This window comes from Drosophila miranda, chromosome XR (genome assembly GCF_003369915.1).
Source record: "Drosophila miranda strain MSH22 chromosome XR, D.miranda_PacBio2.1, whole genome shotgun sequence".
NCBI lineage: Eukaryota > Metazoa > Arthropoda > Insecta > Diptera > Drosophilidae > Drosophila > Drosophila miranda.
In genome coordinates, this window is record NC_046674.1 from 43787525 (window position 1) to 43807759 (window position 20235).

The following is a 20235-nucleotide window of genomic DNA, read 5'->3' on the forward strand; positions in this document are numbered from 1 at the left end:
TCTGGCGCATGTGGTCAGGACATGCTCAGCGTTTTCTGTTGTTCCGCAGCAGCTGCACAGCCCATCTTCCTCGTGGCCAAAGCGGTGAAGGTACTCCTTAAAGCACCCGTGACCTCTGAGAACTTGTGTCAGTTCGAACGTTAGTTCTCCATGCCGCCGATTCATCCATGCTGCAATGTTGGGGATTAATCGGTGGGTCCAGCGGCCAGTTACGGCATTATCCCATCTGCGTTGCCAGCTCTCCACACATTCAGTCCTCGCCCTGGTTTAGCTGTTCTAGCGTCTGCCTGTGTGTTGGCGGCCTTTCTTTCCTTGTGGACTTCGCTGGTTTCCTTCGCTGCAAGCTCGACCGGTGGTATGCCGCTTATGACCATTATGGCCTCTGTGGAGACTGAACGGAACGCCGAGCTGACCCGCAGGGCGCCAAGTCTGAAGGCCGACTCAATGCCCTTAGTGTAACTCTTGGTCCTCGTAGCATGAGCCCATATTGGCGCTGCGTATAGTATCGATGACTTGGCCACGTTAAACAGCAGTCTCCTGCTCGTCGACTTTGGGCCTCTATGGTTCAGCATCATTCTTGAAACCGCCATGACTACGCCGTGTGCCTTCTGGTGTGTCTGCTGCAGGTGCTCTCTAAACGACAGCCGGGTGTCGAGCATAACTTTATCGCTCGTCTTCGCCTTCCACATCGGCTAGTCCTGCTAGGGCTGCCCTGAAGGCTGGTGTGTTCAGCGTGGTTTCTTTGTAGTGCCCCCTCGTAGCGATACTCTGGGTGGCTCTTCTGGTCTGGATGCTGCACAGGATAGCGTTGTGGTCACTCGCGGTGTACTGCTCGCTGATCTGCCATGACGTGTTCACTGCTAGTCGAGTACTTATGTAGGCACCCGTGACCTCTGAGAACTTGTGTCAGTTCGAACGTAAGTTCTCCATGCCGCCGATTCATCCATGCTGCAATGTTGGGGATTAGTCGGTGGGTCCAGCGGCCAGTTACGGCATTATCCCATCTGCGTTGCCAGCTCTCCACACATTCAGTCCTCGCCCTGGTCTTAGCTGTTCTAGCGTCTGCCTGTGTGTTGGCGGACTTTCTTTCCTTGTGGACTTCGCTGGCTTCCTTCGCTGCAAGCTCGACCGGTGGTATGCCGCTTATGACCATTATGGCCTCTGTGGAGACTGTACGGAACGCCGAGCTGACCCGCAGGGCGCCAAGTCTGAAGGCCGATTCAATGCCCTTAGTGTAACTCTTGGTCCTCGTAGCATGAGCCCATATTGGCGCTGCGTATAGTATCGATGACTTGGCCACGTTAAACAGCAGTCTCCTGCTCGTCGACTTTGGGCCTCTATGGTTCAGCATCATTCTTGAAACCGCCATGACTACGCCGTGTGCCTTCTGGTGTGTCTGCTGCAGGTGCTCTCTAAACGACAGCCGGGTGTCGAGCATAACTTTATCGCTCGTCTTCGCCTTCCACATCGGCTAGTCCTGCTAGGGCTGCCCTGAAGGCTGGTGTGTTCAGCGTGGTTTCTTTGTAGTGCCCCCTCGTAGCGATACTCTGGGTGGCTCTTCTGGTCTGGATGCTGCACAGGATAGCGTTGTGGTCACTCGCGGTGTACTGCTCGCTGATCTGCCATGACGTGTTCACTGCTAGTCGAGTACTTATGTAGGTGAGGTCTATGATGGATGCGGTACCTGCACTGCTGAAAGTTGGGTTTGAACCAGCGTTTTTTAGGACTATGTCCAGGGAGGCAAAAGTCTCCACCAAGACACGGCCCCTGGCGTTCGTTGTTGTTGACTGCCATTCCGTTGCCCAGGCGTTGTAGTCCCCAGCTACTAGCGATGGCGAATGCGCTCTGATGTCATCTGCCAAGTTGTCGATTCGCCGCTGAACTCCTCGAGTGACCAGCTGGGTGGTAGGTAGCAGCTGTATACCCATAGGTCTTTCAGCAACCCTCGTACGAATCCTTTGGATCTTTTTACTCCGTCTAGGTGCCGTGCCGGTTTGCCGCACATCCAGATTGCCGCTTTTCCCGATTGGTCCGTGACCCACGTGTTGGATCTCTCGTTCTTGTAGGGCTCGCTCAGCAGTGCCAGGTCCGTGTCGAGCTCTGTAACGGATTGGGTGAGAAGGTCTTGGACCACCCTGCAATGGTTAAAGTTCAGTTGGATGATCCTTAACATTTGAGTTTTCTAAGTGCCTCGCAGTACGCTGGGCACTTAAAACTTCCCGAGGCATGGTCCGTGGGGCTACCCGTTTTTTGCGCGCAGAGTATGCAGTGTGGGTCCTTTCTGCAATTTCTGGCCTCATCTAAAGCACGCTCCTCTGAGGTCGTTTCCTCCGGGGCAGTTTGCCGAGATGTGCCCTAACTCCAAGTATTTATAGCATCGTTTTAGCGACACTATTTGCTTTATATGGCAGCTTACCCAGCCTACCCTTATCTTTCCCATTGCAGCGAGCTTGTTGGCGGCGACTGCTTGGAGGGATAGGGTGGCTATCCCGCTTGTGGTGGTTCGTAGGGATCTAACCGCGTCCTCTGGGATTTCGGATACCCCTGTGGCACGCTTCAATGCTTCCAATATCTCTTCCTTTGTTGTGACTTCATCCAGGTCCATTAATTCAAGCCTCGTTTGTTCAGTCAAGGCCCGTACCACTGCCTTGGCCCCTAGTGCGTTTCAGACCGCTGTTTTGACCTCCTCCGCGCTGTGACTCGGGGTTTTTTTGAGGCGCAGCAGCAGATCTCCCTTAGCTGTCTTCCTAATGCTTTCCACGTCACCGCTCACATGGCTTAGTGTTGTATCACCTTTTACCAATCTTAGTAGTTCCGCGTAGGTGATCGCGTTTTCTTCGTGGCCTGTTTTCTCCTGGTTCTTGCCGAACTGCTGCCAGCTGGGGACCGCTGGGTTTCAGTTTCGCGGTCCGTTCTCTCCCGTGGCCTGAACTTCTTCGGCGGTGTCTGTCTCTGGCCTGCCGTTTGTTCCCTTGCACGTTTTGGTGTCGCTTGACTCCTCTCCAGTGTGCCGAGCACTCTGCCGTTCCTACTTGCGGCTATTGGCGACGTCTGCGTGTCTGCCTCTTTGCGCTCGGGGATCTTGCCATTATCTTGGCTGATAAGATCGGCTACCATCTCCTGCAGGTTTACTAGCTGTGTTAAGCTGTCTCTCATTCATTGGTTAATGTGCCTCTGGCCGGTGAACATGGTCGAGAGGTGCTTCAAGATTAGACCTTTTTGGCTTACCGCGTCCGCCAGGGACTTTGGTGCCGTGGTAGGGCTGCTTATCGATTCAGCCAGCTTCTGCGCCAATGGCGTGGCCTTTGGCTGAGGGGGCGATCTTGCCATCGCTGCGCTTTTAGCAAAGGGGTTTCCTACCTCCATGGCTCTTGCTATTCCAAGTCAGGCGATAGGGGAACCCGCGCTGGCCACAGGTTTCCCTTGGCTTCTGGTCGATGGGGGATAGAGCCCCATTTTCCGGGACACCGCCTAGGCGGGGGGGTTGGAAAATAGTCGGATCCGCGACCTTCAGCCCTTTCCCCTATCTAGACCTGTGCTAGTTTACTTTGGCCTACCAGTACGAATAATTCCGCCTGGAAATATGCACCTTTCTGTTTTTACCTCTTCTTCTTTGCTTTTGGTTTTTACGCCTGTCGGCGGCTGGCTGCTACAAGACTTGTGAGGCCGATAGTGTAGCTGCCTGATAGTGCGCGCGGAAAAACTTTGTTTTTGACTAAATTTCCCCTCCGCCCCTCAACCATGGCTGGAGCATCCAAATTTACCTGGTACCTTCGCTGCAGGATTCCCTTCACGCTTGGGCCAGGTTTGGTGCGTACCCCCTTCCTATTGGAAATCACGCACTCACTTATTTACCTTTTTTTAGGAGGGTCTAAAGTTTGTTTTCTTTATGATCGCTGGAGGCACACTATAAACACGTCTGTTCGCTTTCAACACAGCTCGTCGTGTGTATAAAGTGGTGTGTGTAGACGTGGAGTGGGGTAGTGTCGGTGTCTCGGCTGGTTGGAATGAATTTACGCAGTTCGATATTGTTCGGATGATTAGACACTTTATGAAGAATACTTTTAATTTCTTAGATTAGTTCGATGACTTTACTGATCGCCAGACTCCTCCGTAAGTTCTTGGTACAACGTCGGTACTCGGAGCCGAGTTTCTGAGTAAGCTGTCTTCTGGTTCTGGCTGGCACCTATTTATATGCCTGTTGTTGCTGTGTCAGCGGGGGTCACAAAATGCATTTCCGCGTAGGGCTTGCTTTTCGCCGGTTCGGCGATCGTGGTTTGACCCGGTTTCGCTTATTGTGTTTTGCCAACTTGGCGTATTCGACGTTGGCGTTCGTCGCAAGCTTCCGCGGTGTCATCTTTTTGTGGTCGATGGCACTGTATCGGTCACTTTGCCCGGAGTGGGGGAAGTCTGCGCGACCTGGTATGTTCAGTCAGTGATGTTGGAGTCGTCGCGTGTCGTGTAGTTATGTGTGGAGGGGGGTGCTGGTAGCTTAGTAGTAGGTTTATGTTTATCATACGTTGGGGGAAGGATTGTATCGAACCCTTTTGGGTTCGTTACACCCTGCCCTTTCTTCCCCGGCGAGAGTTACGAAGACTCGTGGGCTGTTGGTCGGGCTCTGGTGGTTTCTTCTAGTGTGGGCGTACGTAGCGTGATCGATGATATCGCCTTTCGGGGTCTATACTTGCGAATCAAGCTTTTCTTCCGCGTTGCATCATGGGTGCGCTTTTGGGTCATCCGCGTGCCCTTTTCTTGTTCTAATTTGGGTGACTCCCCTTCGGCGGTGTCGCCGGTTGTGCCTTGTCGTCATGTTTCTTCTGTGGTCTGCTTTAGGGTTTCCGCGTTCTCTTCGCTTCGTCAGCGGATTTGTGGGGCGCGTGGTCGTGACGTCAAGTGAGCGTTACGTTACTTCTCTTGCTGGCGTCAGCGCTCTTTGGTAGGTCAGTGGGTTCTTCGGGCCAGTGATCGCGGAACTCTCTCAGGTCGTTGATATTCGAGACTTTCTGCTTCCGGCTTTCACAGTGTTGTAATTTGGCGATATTCGGTGACGGGAAGCTTTTGACTCGGTAGGGGCCATCGAACTAGTTTTGCTGCAAAGCCCTCGGCGGCGTTCGAGAGGTGGTGTTGGAGTAACAGTACTAATGACCCGATGGCGGGGCGCCATAATCGCCGGCGGAGGTTATAATGTCTCCCTTGCTCTTGGCTGGCTCTATGGATGTTGGTCCGGACGATGGCGAATACTTCTTTCAGCCTCGTTGCTTTGCTGGTGGCCGACTCTGGAGTGCTTCCTATCCCGGGCGTGACTTCGTCGTATAGAGCACCGGGGAGCCGGGGTTCCCTTCCTTGCCGGAGGAACGCGAGGCTGAATCCGGTCGTCTCGGAGACGCTTGAGTTGATCGCTAGTGTCATTTCGGGTAGTAGTTCGTCCCATGTATTCTGGTGTTCTTCGACGAGTTGGGCGATCATCGTCTTTACGGTGCGGTTAGCGCTCTCCGTTGGGTTCTCTTGTGGGCAATACGGTGCTGTATTTTGCAGCTCCACGCCTGCGGTTCGTATGAAGGACCGGCTGGTGAACTGGGTTCCGTTGTCGCATACGAATAGTTTCGGCACGCCGAAGCTGCTTAGTATCCGTTCTCTGAAGGCTCGTTCAAAATTTGCTGTTGTCGCCTTCTTGAGGGGCACCAGCTCTACCCACTTCGAGAAAGTGTCGAAGAAGGCCAGCAGGATGGTGTTCCCGTGTTTGGATCGTGGTAATGGTCCGACGAAATCGGCGCACAGCGTGGCGAAGGGCTCCTCGTCTTTGCGTGTGAGCATCCTACCCACGGCCTTGCGTTGTGTGGTCTTGAGCTTCTGACAGCTGACGCAGCCCTATACGTATCGTCGTACTTCCTGGTGTAGTCCTGGCCAGTAATACCGCTGCGTTATCCTTAGGATGGTCTTCCGGACGCCGAGGTGACCTGCTGTTGGCTCGTCGCGGCATTCGTGGAGTACTCTCGTTTGGCAAATGTTTAGGCACGCATAGTTTCCACGGTATCTGTAATGCGCATAGTCCGGGTATTTCTGGGGTTCGTCCTGGACTTGCTGGATCCTTTGTGTGAGCCAGGTGCATGCTGTGTTGTCTTCTTCCTCGATGCGGGAGAGGGTTTCTAATGGTTGTCTCGATAGCGCGTCTGCGACTACGACTGGTTGCCGGTTGCACGTCGTATTGGTACTGCGGAAGCTCGAGTGCCCATGTTGCTACTCTACCATGCGGGCTTTCGAGGGTATTCAGCCACTTTAGTGCGAGGTGGTCGGTGATCACATCGAAACGGTAGCCTTCGAGGTAGCATCGCAGTTTGCTGATCGCCCAGATGACGGCTAGGCATTTTTTGTCGGTGGCGGAGTAGCTTTCCTCAGCTTTGTTGAGGCGTCGACTGACGTATGCGATGACCCGCTCTTTCCCTTCGATCTCTTGGGTGAGGGCTGCGCCCACTCCAAGGTTGCTTGCGTCCGTCTGCAGGGAGAATTTGACATTGAAGTCTGGGCAGGCGAGTACTGGTGCGGTGGTGAGCAGTGTTTTTAGCTCGTCGAAGGCGTCTTGTTGTTCTTGGCTCCACGTCCATGCTTTCCCTTTCTTCAGCAGCAGTGACATTGGTTGGACCACGGTGGCAAAGTTTGGGACAAATCTGTGGTACAAACCGGCCATGACTACGCATTGTCGTTCCTTCAGGTTGGTCGGTGGCCTCAGTTCTTTTACGGCCGCGATTTTGTCCGTGTGGATACCTTCTTCGCTGATCATGTGGCCCAGGTATTTTATCCGGCGCTGGAAGAAGGCACACTTGTCCGTGTCGATCCGTAAGTTCGCCTTGTGTAGTCGTGCGAAAACTTCCTTCACGTTGTTCAGGTGTTCCGTGAAGTTTTTCCCGACGATGACGATGTCATCGAGATATGCGAATACGAACGGTTCCATGTCGGCGCCGTTGACGGCATCGAGGGTCCGTTGAAAAGTGGTTCCCGCGGAGTGCAACCGAAGGGCATCTTCTTTTCATTGGTATAGTCCTCTGCCGGGTGTCGTGAATGCATTGGCTTCCCGGCAGTCTCGGGCCATGGGTATCTGCCAGTATCCGTTTTTCAGATCTAGGGTGGTGATGAAGCTTCGGGACGCTTCGGTGTCGACCGTGGCTTCCGTGCGCCGTCCTCCGATGGTCACTCGTCAGTTGCGCCAGACTTCTCAGTTCGTGTCTTCGCACGTATAGCTGGTACGCTGGGAGAGTGTTGTCATAGATCCAGTTGAGCTCTTTAGCCGCGTCGTACCCGGCGTGGTGCATGAGCAAACGGAGCTCGATGCCGAAGTCCTTGAACGGTTCGCCTACCGCTTGTTTGCGGTCCTTGATATGGCCTTCAAGTTGGTCAATCTATCGGGGAGGCAGGAAGAAGGCTAGGAGTTCCTGACGGAACTCGATCCATGAGTCGCTCTGTAGACGGCTGTTGCGGATCCATCGATTGGCTCGTTCGGTGAGGAGCTCCGCCATGGCTCGCGGCAGGTAGTTCATGTCTTCCCCCATGCGAGAGGGCACGCTCTTCCAGTAGTTCCACGAGGGACAGTGGGTCATCCTGCCCGTCGAACTGGATTCCCCACTTCCGAACACGTTCCGCCATCTGCGCGGCGTGACTGTAGTGACCGTCTGTGGGGCCGTTTCCTTCTGCAGTCGGCAAGATCCTTCTCATGGGCGAAGGCCTTGGCTCCGCAGGCTTTGGTAGATCCGCGGCGGTTATCGATGTCAGCGGGACGCTGGTTGTGCCAACCGTGGTTCCAGGGACTCGCAGGCTAAGATCGGGGCTCGTCTTCCGCTTCTCCGTTTGTCCCGATGTGCTGGGCTGTGGCGATCTGGCTCGTCCTGGTGATCTGGCGTACTGTCGCTCGAGCTCCGCCAGCCTGACCCAGGCATCATGTTCGAGGGGCCCGGCGACTAGTTCGGCGAAATTTCTTCGCAAATCTTCCACGTTACCCTCGCGGCTGAATCGGAATTCCTCCACGAAGGGCTCCAGCTCCTCTCGACGGCGTTAAGGTATCCAGCCGGTACTCACCCCAGGTTTGGCGACAAATTCTCCAGCGTAGTACTCACCGGACTGTTCCTCTGTATGGGATTCCCGGTTTCGCTTCTTGTCTTTTGGCGTCTTGGCGTATTTGACGTTTGCGTTCGTCGCGAGCTTCCACGGTGTCTGCGGAAGTCTGCGCGACCTGGTCAGCGATGTTGGAGTCGGCGCGTGTCGAGTAGTTATGTGTGGAGGGGAGTGTTGGTAAATAATATATGCGGGGTTTTGTAACTTAGTAGTAGGTTTATGTTTATCATACGTTGGGGGAAGGATTGTATCGAACCCTTTTAGGTTCGTTACAACATTGGGAACTGCCATTGGTTTTCGCTCCACCAGTGCAAAATATTGAACTCGTCTTTCATAGGTACTCTTATATTGGAGTACGCTTATATATCCTCTTGTCACTTCTTTGTCTACCTATCCTGAAAGTGGTTCGATAAAACCAGCTACAAACACTCCGAATTTATTTTAGCAATTCACCGACAAGTCTATGCGCTCCTTGTCAAAACGACCCTATCATGTCCTTACACTCTTCAATCGGACGGGAGGGGAAGCAATAACAGCACGAGCAAGTTTTATACAATAATTTCCAGAATGCTTTCAATTTACCTATCTCATATAGACATACGCATACATTTTTCCACTATACTTACACAATCAACAGAACCAACACTCGAATTTTTGTCTATTTTCTGAAATTAGCAAAAAACCAGTAATGCCCCCCACAGACAACTTATCGAAAATCTCTTTAACTCTTTGATCTATTCTTTTTCTTTCAATTTGTTTGGATAACATATTCCACACTGCAGCGAATAAAATAATACACAACGAAAAGAGCGAGAGAGAAACCACAGACACTGTCTCTATCACAACGATTATCGTAACAGTGTGACTGCGAGTCATACGAAATGACGAAATTTCATGTATGTTCCGTGGAAAACATAGAAACATTAAAGTGTAAAGACACAAATTAAATACGGGGTAATACAACTTAATCAAGGTCTGCTCGGAGTGACTAACGTGTCGTATACTGTGTTAAATTAAAAACTATATATAAAAGCAACTGTAATGACAACGACCAGTAACAACACGAGCATATCCTCGTCAACGCCATTGATGGTCAAAGCAACAGTCACAACTCTGCCTACGAATAGAAAAACTGAATCGGCAATGACCATAGCTGCCTCTAAAACGAAACGCTCTGGGTATATATCTCCGAGTACATCCGTCATATGCGAAGAAGTTTTCGACGATGCCTGTTTACCATCATCAGACGGTAAGTACTGTTAAACTGTACATTCTAACTGTTCGGAGCGAACGGTGCAGAATTGTCCTAAAGTTAATGCCATCGAGCATCATTGCTTGTTTTTGCATATTTTGTAATCTCTCTTCATTAGCGTTAGCCCCGCTAAAGCTTGTGCTCTGGTTAGCTTTGGCGCTCTTGCATTCGACCTAAGCTTTCGGCTGCTGCTGTAGCTGGGCCAATGGAGCTAGTGCTGATGGAGTTAGTGCAAATGGAGCTAGTACAGCTCCTTCCACAAACATTTAACACAATTAAATACATAACTATTTCGTGAGACTTTATGTCCAATCAAGGTGCTATAATTGATATCTTCCTCTAAACATATTGGTGACCCCGACGAGATATGAAGCCTGAACCACGCTCTTAATAATCAAATTACCTATGTCGTTCAGGAAATTTATTATTCGCGATGAAGCTGTTTGCGCTCATATCGGTGCCAAACACATAAAATACAAGTAAGCAACACACAAAACAGTGATATTCGACATTGTCCATTACCGACATTTGGCTGCAGTTCGTGCTCTAGAAAGGCTATAGCCCTACATATATGAATCTGTATAAATATAGTTACATATCCATAATTCCCTACTTCACATACAAATTATGTTTACGTCCTATTCACACACCCTAACCACGAGTAACAGGACACCGCCTAGTATCGACAAATGATTCTGACACTTTAAGCTAGAGTCACCAATTACAAACAATTGATTCATCCACTCCAGAAATACCACCAATGAAGAGATCGATTCCCTACAATCACGCCATACATGGAGGATCAATCCGAGCTAAGCATTAAACCTTGAATTCTCACACTCCTAACTTCCTCATGTAATGCAACACGGATCGCCAGCAGCGGTCGCCTTTTATAAAAGCCGACGCATCCCCAAATATTAGTCCAGGCACGTATGACATCGCCACGAAGATGCAGACGAGGAATGCGACGCCCAAGGCAAGAGTCGAGATCTCCGAAAAAAGTGCTGATGGAATCTAGCCAGCAGCAGAGAGATCAGTTTACAACAAACAGACCTACAGTTAAGTCGCGGAATTCAACCTTATCTTGTAACATTCAGAAGTAAAGCCATTTGAAAATAAAATCTGTTTACAAACGTAAGTTTGAGTTGCGGATATTTAACTACATATATATATATATATCGGTCTCTGAGTGCAATTACACCATCATAAAGCGGTTCTTGTTGCGCGGTAGTGCAAGCGCAGTGCAAAGCTTTTAGAAGCTGAGGCAAAAGCAGAACACAAATCGGAACCGTTTGTTTTTCGTCGCTTGGTTTTTCGGCCTGGCCCGTGTATACAGGGTGTTATATCGTACCCTGGAAAACTCTAGTAGTGCCTCGATCTGATGGAGCTCGCCAGTGGCGCGCGTGCCGATTTCACGACGGAATATTTGTTAGCCCCACAGAAAAAGCAGTTGAGCAAGGCAAACTCAACTACCATGCCATATCATTTCACCGGAGAAGCTACTTTCAACGTGTCAGCTCGGAAGTCAAGGCTGCCGCATCAGGTGTTGGCTCGCTTCAGTAGTGCACTATGGTACTATGGTAGTACAATGAGCAGGACCTAAGTAATTTGGAGAAATTCCAGTATGCTAGCTTAGAAAAATTATGGAATTCGAATTATGGAAAATCGTTAGAATTGCTTAGTAATCGTTTCCACAACAATTACCTTCATTTTCAGGCACACGTAAAGGCGATATTTGGGCTACAAGGTGTTGAGATGGGATCTACAAGGAGTCTTCGACAGCTCAGCGACAAGGTCAATGTTCATCTGCATGCGATTCGGACGTTGTCAACATCAGAGGGGATTTTAGATGGAGTTCTGACTCGCATCGTAACGCAGAAAAAAGAGTTGCCGAGCAATAAGCTGTCCAGGTGGAATTCCTTGGCGTCATTTCTGGAAATACGATGCAGGATGATGGAGCATCGAGGAAATGAGTTGGTAACCGAAACACGAAGCATCAAAAAGCATTCATAGTCCAAGCCAAAATGTCCTCATTGCTTCATCTAACTATATTAATAACACAGCACGTAGGTTTTGTGATTCCATTCTCCAATCTCGTTCGCGTCCCGTCAAACCGACAAACAGAGAACAGAACAGCACCAGTTGCAACAGAAGAAGTGTGTCATATACCCCAACATATTACTTAGTATATAAAACTGATAGCGATGAAATTCCTAATCTGTGCACTTCTCGCCGCGGCTTTCTACGTGGCCGCTGCCAAAGTTAAAGTTGAGGAGCGGGCTCTCATTGCGACAATGGACAACTTTAAGCAATTGGTTGCCGACAATGAGTTTATGCTAGTTGAATTATATGCTCCCTGGTGCGGACAATGCAAGGCCCTCGCTCTCGAGTATGCCAAGGCTGCTCAGCAGCTGGCCGAGAAGGACTCGCCAATCAAGCTGGCCAAGGTCGACGCCACCGTCGAAGGTGAGCTAGCTGAGCAGTAACAGGTGCGTGGTTACCACACAGTAGAGTACAACGGGGTCGTCAGGCCGCCGACATCATCTCCTGGGTAACCAAGAAGACTGGACCACATGCCAAGGATCTAACCAACGTGGCCGATGCTGAGCAGTTCCTCAAGAACAACGAAATTGCCATCATTGGTTTCTTCCAGGAGGCCAAGATCTTCACCAAGACCGCCTACGCCCTGGACTCGTTTGTCTTCGGTGTGAGCAGCAGTGCAAGGAAAATGGCGTGATCCTGTTTACGCCCTTCGATGATGCGAAATCTGTGTTCGAAGGCGAGCTCACCGAGGAGACTCTGATGGAGGTCGCTCAAGTACAGTCACTGCCCCTGAGTGTGAACTTTAACCACGAGGAGGAGGCGCCCAAGAAGGACGAGTTGTAAATCCAATAACAAGAAATAACAACATAAACAAAAAGAGCAAACACGAAAATCTAACAACAATGAACAGAAACATCCCTACAACAAAAAACAGCAACAACAAATGGCATCGTAAACTCTGTAGTTTATTTCTTTGTTCTATTTGTATGGGATTTTATCATTTGGCTGTTGCGTCAAGTCGCTGGTCTCCCGCCCGTCCGCCATCCCAGCATTTGCGACTCAATTTTATCTTCGCATTATCAATTTTTCAATATTTTTATACCCAATACTCAAAATGAGTATTGGGGTATATTAGATTTTTGGTAAAAGTGGATGTGTGCAACGTCCAGAAGGAATCGTTTCCGACCCCGTAAAGTATATATATTCTTGATCAGCATCAATAGCCGAGTCGATTGAGCCCTGTCTGTCTGTCCGTCTGTCCGTCCGTCCGTCTGTCCGTCTGTCCGTCCCCTTCAGCGCCTAGTGCTCAAAGACTATAAGAGCTAGAGCAACGATGTTTTGGATCCAGACTTCTGTGATATGTCACTGCTACAAAAATATTTCAAAACTTCGCCCCGCCCACTTCCGCCCCCACAAAAGACGAAAATCTGTGGCATCCACAATTGTTAAGATAGAAGAAAACCAAAAACGCAGAATCATAGAGAATGACCGTATCTTTTAGACTGTAGAATCTGAATTGGATCGTATTATTATTATAGCCAGCATCAAGAAAACAATTTCATTTTTTCTCGCCCTGTCTCTTTCTAACACATAGCTGGCTTTTCTTAGAGTAAAACATTAGCGCCTAGATCTCAGAGACTATAAATATAGAGCAACCAAATTTGGTATCCACACTCCTAAGATATCGGACCGAGACGAGTTTGTTTCAAAATTTCGCCACACCCCCTTCCGCCCCCACAAGGACGAAAATATGGGGATATTCACAAATCTCAGAGACTATTAATGCTAGAGTAACCAAATTTGGTATCCGCACTTCTGCTAAATCTCACTATAAAACTTATGTTGAGACAACGAGCATCTTCGCTGACTATGATTGTACAATAATTTCACGAATTAATAATTTCCGAAACGTTATAAATTTTATTATAGGTATTTTGTGTGTTGAGGGTGGCCGAAGATGCCAGAGCCTTTTACAATAGTATAAGAGTGATACACTTGGATGAGGCAGGGTCTGTTCTCCAACTATATCAAGCGGTAACTACTAGAGCAGGCGCAGCTGCTGACGGCTTAGCGACGGCATAGGAAAGAAAAGATAACAAGAGCGAGCATAGATAAAGACTAGATGATTAAATGAGAGCATGTTGCTGAGCGAGCATAGAGAAAGCTACGCTTACGTTACGTTAGTTTAGTATAATGACCAAAATGGAAAGGAAAATGAATTGATAGGCAATAGAACGATGGTACAAAATTTACACTCGGGCTTTGCCCGAACATACTCCCCCCGTGGAAGGATCCATGCCTTTTACCTCATCTCGTAGAGGCAATAGACATAGTTTTGCAAGTGCTCTTCGGCTAACACCTGTAGCCATCCTGATCAAGGCGACTCGAGATACGCCATCAGCTCCTGGGATGAGCTCGAGGATTCTCGCTAGAGGCCACTTCAGAGGAGGGAAGTTCTCGTCCTTAACAAGAACGACATCATTGACGTGATGCTCAGGATTCCGGGTGCGCCACTTCGTTCTTTCTTGAAGACTGGTTAAATACGATTGGCGCCAGCGAGACCAAAAGATTTGCTGAAGCTGTGTGACCTTCTGCCAACGGTCCAAGCGATCGAAGTTTAAATGAACCAAGTCAGGCTCCAAGAAGGTTGTGATGGGGGCGCCAACCAGAAAATGGCTGGGCGTGAGTACATCGAGATCTGCAGGGTTCTCTGAAAGAGGAAACAATGGCCTTGAATTAATGATTGCACAGATATTGCACGCGAGAGTGCGCAGCTCATCAAATCCAAGAAGCGAGGATCCAAGGGCACGTCGAAGATGATGTTTAGCAAGCTTGATGCCTGATGCCTCCCACAATCCTCCAAAATGTGGCGATCTAGGAGGAATGAAACGCCAATCGATGCAATCGGTGAGACAAGCTTGATGCACGGCTTCTTGATGACTGTCGCTTAGGAATAGCGACTTAAGTTCCGCCAGTTCGTTCCGCGCTCCAACAAAATTTGTGGCATTATCTGACCAAATACGAATCGGTCTTCCACGGGTGCAAATGAAACGGCGAAGAGCAGAGAGGAACGCACACGTTGTAAGATCCTTCACAAGCTCGATGTGAACCGCCTTGGTGGAGAAGCATATAAAAATGCTAATGTAGCACTTTAGTGGGGGCCGGTTTCGAACATCTGATTTATACAGGAACGAACCGCAATAGTCCACGCCGGTAACTTAAAATGCACGAGATTCGCTGACTCTGTCCACCGGAAGATCTGCCATTATTTTCTCGAGAGTTCGAGGCTTCACTTTAAAGCATCTGACACACTTTTGGATTACGTGTGCTACGGTCTTTCGGCCACCGATTGGCCAGTACGTTTGACGAATGATGGCTAGCGACTGGGGTCCAGCGTGAAGGTGTTTTTCGTGTAAGTGCCGTATCACAGCAGAAGTGATGGAATGATTCTTGGGCAATATTATGGGATGCCGTGCTTCGAAGTCCAAGGTAGAGTTTTTAAGACGCCTCCAACTCGAAGCAAACCGCAATCATCTAAAAATGGCGAAAGCGAGACGATCGAGCTTGAAGCCTTGATGTCCTTTCGCGTTTCCAGGCTCTTATTTCAGTAGATAGACGAGATTGCTGAGTAAGACGAAGAAGCAGTTCGGTTCCCAAACGCAAGTCCTCCACAGTTATTGCAGACTTTCGTCGATGAATGAATTTGCATACATACGCAAAAATTCGTTGCATTTTGGGGAAGGATTTTACAAACTTTTATTCTTCCACCAAATATCTTGACGCGCAGTTTGTAATTAGTATGGTTTTTCGTGCCTCCAAAACCGGCTCTGGAAGAGCAGGCGTACTTGGCCATTGATCCTTACTGGCTGTCAAGTATGTAGGTCCATACTTCCAAAGATGAGAATTGATGAGCTCAGCTCGTAATGATCCTCGAGAAAGCATATCGGCAGGGTTTAGATCAGTTGGCACGTGCAGCCAAGACATTCCAGATGTGAGTTCCTGAATAACAGAAAGTCTATTAGCGACAAATACATTGAAGTTGGATGGTTGATTCTTGATCCAAGCCAAAACGACTGTGGAGTCACACCAGCAATAATAAGAGCAATTGAAGTTCATCAAATACACTTCATGCATAAGCTGAGCGAGTAGCGCTGCACCACATAATTCCAACTTGGGTATTGTGATAGTCTTCAGTGGCGCTACACGAGATCTGGAAGATAGAAGATTTGCCTTGACTCCATTGTCGCCTTGCGAAACAGCGTAGATGCAAGCTCCGTAAGCACTCATGCTGGCATCACAAAATCCATACATTTCAAGGTTGCTGCTTCGAAGGAACGATAGGCGCGGGAAAGAAATTTGTTGCATAGAGTCAAACTGCTGAATAAAGTTGATCCAAGTTGTGCGTAAGGAGACTGGCAGACTTTCATCCCAATGAAGCTTTTCTTTCCACAGCTGCTGTAGAAATATTTTTGCTTTTGTAATTACTGGCCCTATAAGTCCTAGTGGATCATAAAATCGTGCAATAGTTGACAATACAACTCGCTTAGTTGGTTTCGAAGGGACTTTATTGGGACAGAATGAAAGTAATAGCTCATCCGAAGTGGGATTCGATGCTAAACCTAGCGTCTTGGTTACATCGCTGCCATCAGTAAATTTAACAAATGTTTCCCTATCTTCATGGGGTGTTTGATCGAGTACAGATGTATCGTTGGAACACCATTTCCTGATCTTGAAATTTCCTTTGGCTAAGAGTCCTGACACCTGGCGAATTATTTCCAGCACCTCATTTGTAGTATCTCCCCCCGTTAGAGCCAATTGGATATGACGAACTCTCGTCTGCCGCTAGTTGGTGCATAGAACGGACGGCCAGAAATGCTGCTGGTTTCGTTCCATAGGTCACGGTATCCAGCTTGAATGTTCTAAGCTCCTCGAGGGGTGAGTCACGCCACAGTATGCACTGCAGAAAACTATCTTGGGGCGAGACACGGACGCACCTATACATTTTACAAATGTCATCAGCCAATGCTATACGAACGGTACGAAATCGAAGAAGAGTCGTAACTAACTTTGGCTGAATTGTTGGGCCTGACATCAATATAGCGTTGAGGGAATATCCTGTAGATGTACAAGCGGATCCGTCGAAAGCTACTCGGAGTTTTGTGGTGGTTTTGTCTTCTCTTAAGACGCAGTGATGAGGAAGAAAAAATTTGCATTGTTTAAGTGCGTCACCTTTGACAGGGGACATGTGATTCAAATCGACGTATTCCTTTATAAATGCGGCGTATTGGGCCTTGAGAAGAGGTTTGTGAACCAACTTGCGCTCTAGATTGAGGAATCTGCGATAGGCTTGTTGATAAGAATCTCCAAGAAGACTGTCACTCAGCTTTAAAGGCAATTGAACGCAGTACTCGCCACTTGGAAGCCGACCGCAATGTTTTTTGAAGTGTTCCTCGCAAGCAATTTCCTCCTTTGTTGCTTCTGTAGCGGGACCGTGGCAGTTTTCCACTTACCAGAACCTTCGCACTAGCTCATCCAAACCAACGGTAGGCGTTTGACTCAATTCCGTCGAACTAGAGGCAGCTAGGAGCACTGAGCTGTGGGAGTAATGACCTCCACCTGTGACAACCCAGCCGAGACGGGTTTTTTGTATTATAGGAAGTCCCTTCTCCAATTTGATCTGTCCAACGCATTAAATGTCGTAAAATAAGCTGGCTCCAATAAGTACATCGATGCGCTGAGATTTGTTGAAGTGTGGGTCAGCAAGGCTGATATTGGATGGCATTTCCCAATTGGATACATCAAATGAAGAAGCAGGCTGGTTCCTGTAATACGTGGAGCAACGAGAGCTGTGAGACTCGTGAAGTAATCGGAAGTCCTGGATTGAATGACCAAATTAACGGAAGGTTCACCGTGTGAAATGCAGAATCAGCGCCGATACCGGATACTGATACCGACCCTTTGGCTCGTTTCAGCTGAAGCTTCTGAGCAAAGCGAGAGGTTATTAAATTAATCTGAGAGCCTGAATCCAGAAGAGCCCGGCAAGGAAGAAGATCACCAAATCGACTCTTTATCATAATGACTGTCGTGGCTAGAAGCACTACGTCTGAGCTAAGATTCTGAGCAGGAGGCGAGCATGGTGATGAAGCGGCAATAAGAGAACTTGAAAGATTGGGGCCTGAGCATGAGTCTGTCTGAATAGGAGACGTAGTAGCGTTTGCAGGTTCCGTGTTAACTGACGTAGGCAGCGGATTGTTGATATGTAAAAGGGTATGATGCTTTTCACCGCATGTGCGACAAGAGCCTGAACTGCAGGAGGTATTCCGATGTCCCTTCTTCAAACAGTTGAAGCAAACTCTAAGCTTCCTTGCCTCTCTAAGACGCAAAGATGGCGAAAGTTTTCCAAAGCGAGTGCAGCTGTAAATGTTATGCCCTTTATTATCACAGAATACGCATTCCAATACGATTGTATTTGTAGCAACAAGACTGTGTTTTAAATGAGTAATTCGTTTATGTTTTCCAACCTGACTGCTATGGGTTTGAATCAACATACATAGCTTGATCCATGGTCTCCATGGCTTGACATCTCCTCTCCAAAAAAAACCGAAAAATGGTTCCATGTTGGTATGACGTTAGGGGGCGACAGCTCCTCCCATTTGATCCTGGTATCAGAGTCGAGATACTTGTATGTGGAGTGAACGATGATGCATCCTGATATTTCCTCCATGGTACCCATCGACCTAAGCGCTCTCATGTGAGAATGAAGCTTGTCCGATAAAGTACGTAGCTTTTCAGTTGACCCATCTTCAACATTCTCATGCCTCAGAATCTCAGCGACGTGTGCCTGAAAGATTAAACGTTTATTATTGAAACGATTGTTTAAAATGTCCAATGCAATATCATAATTGCTCTCCGATACTTCCAAAGAGCGAACAGCCTCCAGGGCAGGTCCATCCAAACATGAGCGCAGGTGCTGGAACTTCTCAATCTTTGATAGAAAGGGCTCCTGATCTATTACTGTGCTAAACATCGAGTAAAAGTTTGCCCACTCAGTATAACCTCCACGGAAAGTGGGAAGTTTAATGTCAGGAATATGATATCGTGACCGTACATTTCCGGAGGCAGTAACGTTGAGCTCGGGTCGTATCGTTGAGTGATGCGGCATGTTCTGGGTAGTCCTGCGGAGTGCTGAGCGAATACGAACTTCGATTTCCATCGCCAAATCCTCAAAATTGTTGCTTAAGTCGCTGCCAATTTCGCTTACATCAAGCTCTTCTAAATTAGAATGAGTAACATTAAATGAGTCGGACATTTTTTCCAAGAATTTTAAATGAACACTTAGCGCATCTTCACTGATTGGGTTGTTTTCATCATTCAATATCGTCTCTCAAAGTGAAACGGCTTTGTTGTATATTGAGAGTGCCTTTAGTTTGTAAAAAGACACCCTGTTTTCCGGCAAGTCATTAGACTCATCCATTTTCGACAGGCAGCAGCGAGCAAAGCACAAAGAAGAATCGAGGAACCAACCGTTTGATTTTTTTTGGTATGCAAGCGCAAGTGCAGCGAATCCGAAGCCGCTAATGCACGTAGCTGTATTAGTGCTTGTAAGCAAGCGCACGACGAAATGGGAACTAGCCGCTTCGCGTTCGAACAGTTATGTTTAGTGGATAATTTTCACTGTTTATAATTGTTTATTTCCAAATTGTTATTGACGATCACGTCGGGGTCACCAAATGTTGAGACAACGAGCTTTTTCGCTGACTATGATTGTTCAATATTTTCACGGACTAATAATTTCCGAAACGTTATAAATTTTATTATAGGTATTTTGTGTGTTGAGGGTGGCCGATGATGCCCGAGCCTTTTACAATAGTATTAGAGCGATACACTCGCGCGGCATAGGAAAGAAAAGATAACAAGAGCGAGCATAGATAAAGACTAGATGATTAAATGAGAGCATGTTGCTGAGCGAGCATAGATAAAGCTACGCTTACGTTACGTTAGTTTAGTATAATGACCAAAATGGAAAGGAAAATGAATTGATAGGCAATAGAACGATGGTACAAAATTTACACTCGGGCTTTGCCCGAACAACTTATATCACAAAATTTCGACCCACCCCCTTCCGCCCCCACAAAGAACGAAAATCTGTTGCATCCACAATATTGAGGATACGAGAAAACTAAAAACGCAAATCATAGATAATAACCATATCTATCAGATTGCTGAATCTGGATCAGATCATTTTTATAGCCAAAAGGAACAAATCAATTTGCAGTGGCTACGCAGCGCCCGATGTCAGGCTCAGACTGATTTTCTGTCTCTCTCGCACGCACTCTTTGTCGTGTCTTTTAATATACGCGGCGTATGCCGGAGGAGAGCCATACTGACTAAGTATCGGGTATAAATGTAGAGTGTCGGTCTCCGCAGCAACTCACAACGTTCCTCCTCGTTTTGTTTGTATCTGTACTTGCAAAGAAACTTTCAACGCTAACATGTGCCTGTGGATTGCATAAACTTAAAATTCAGTTTTATTGAAAAATTTTTAAAATCATTGAAGATACTGATTAAGAGAGTTGGTAGCAACTTTAAAACTAGAAAAAAAATCCAACATGTTTTTAAATTTGGCCCCTACTTTGCGCTTTAAGAAAGCAAAGAAAATGCATCTCTGCCTCAATTTTTTTCATCCTCAAGAGTTTCAGCAGACACGGCCCGCCAAAACATCAAACATCTGCATTGATTTCATGCTCAGCCTCGCCACCTCACCCTCCACCTATTCCCAGTATCTCGAACGATTACGTGTTGCTAGCTACGGCACACTCGTCTCATGTCTGGCGATA

The 20235-nt window shown here is 48.0% G+C and overlaps 1 protein-coding gene and 1 pseudogene across 2 annotated transcripts in view; both read left to right on the top strand.

Moving 5' to 3' along the window:
- LOC117186225 overlaps positions 1-20235 on the top strand; it is a 123678-nt gene that overhangs the window by 15534 nt on the left and 87909 nt on the right. For both annotated transcript variants that reach the window (XM_033386654.1, XM_033386655.1), the window contains exon 2: positions 8886-9352. In XM_033386654.1, the coding sequence (XP_033242545.1) occupies positions 9145-9352 (208 nt within the window). In that variant the 5' untranslated portion in view covers positions 8886-9144. The remainder of the gene's footprint in view (positions 1-8885; positions 9353-20235) is intronic.
- On the top strand, positions 11545-12253 carry LOC117186226 (annotated as a pseudogene).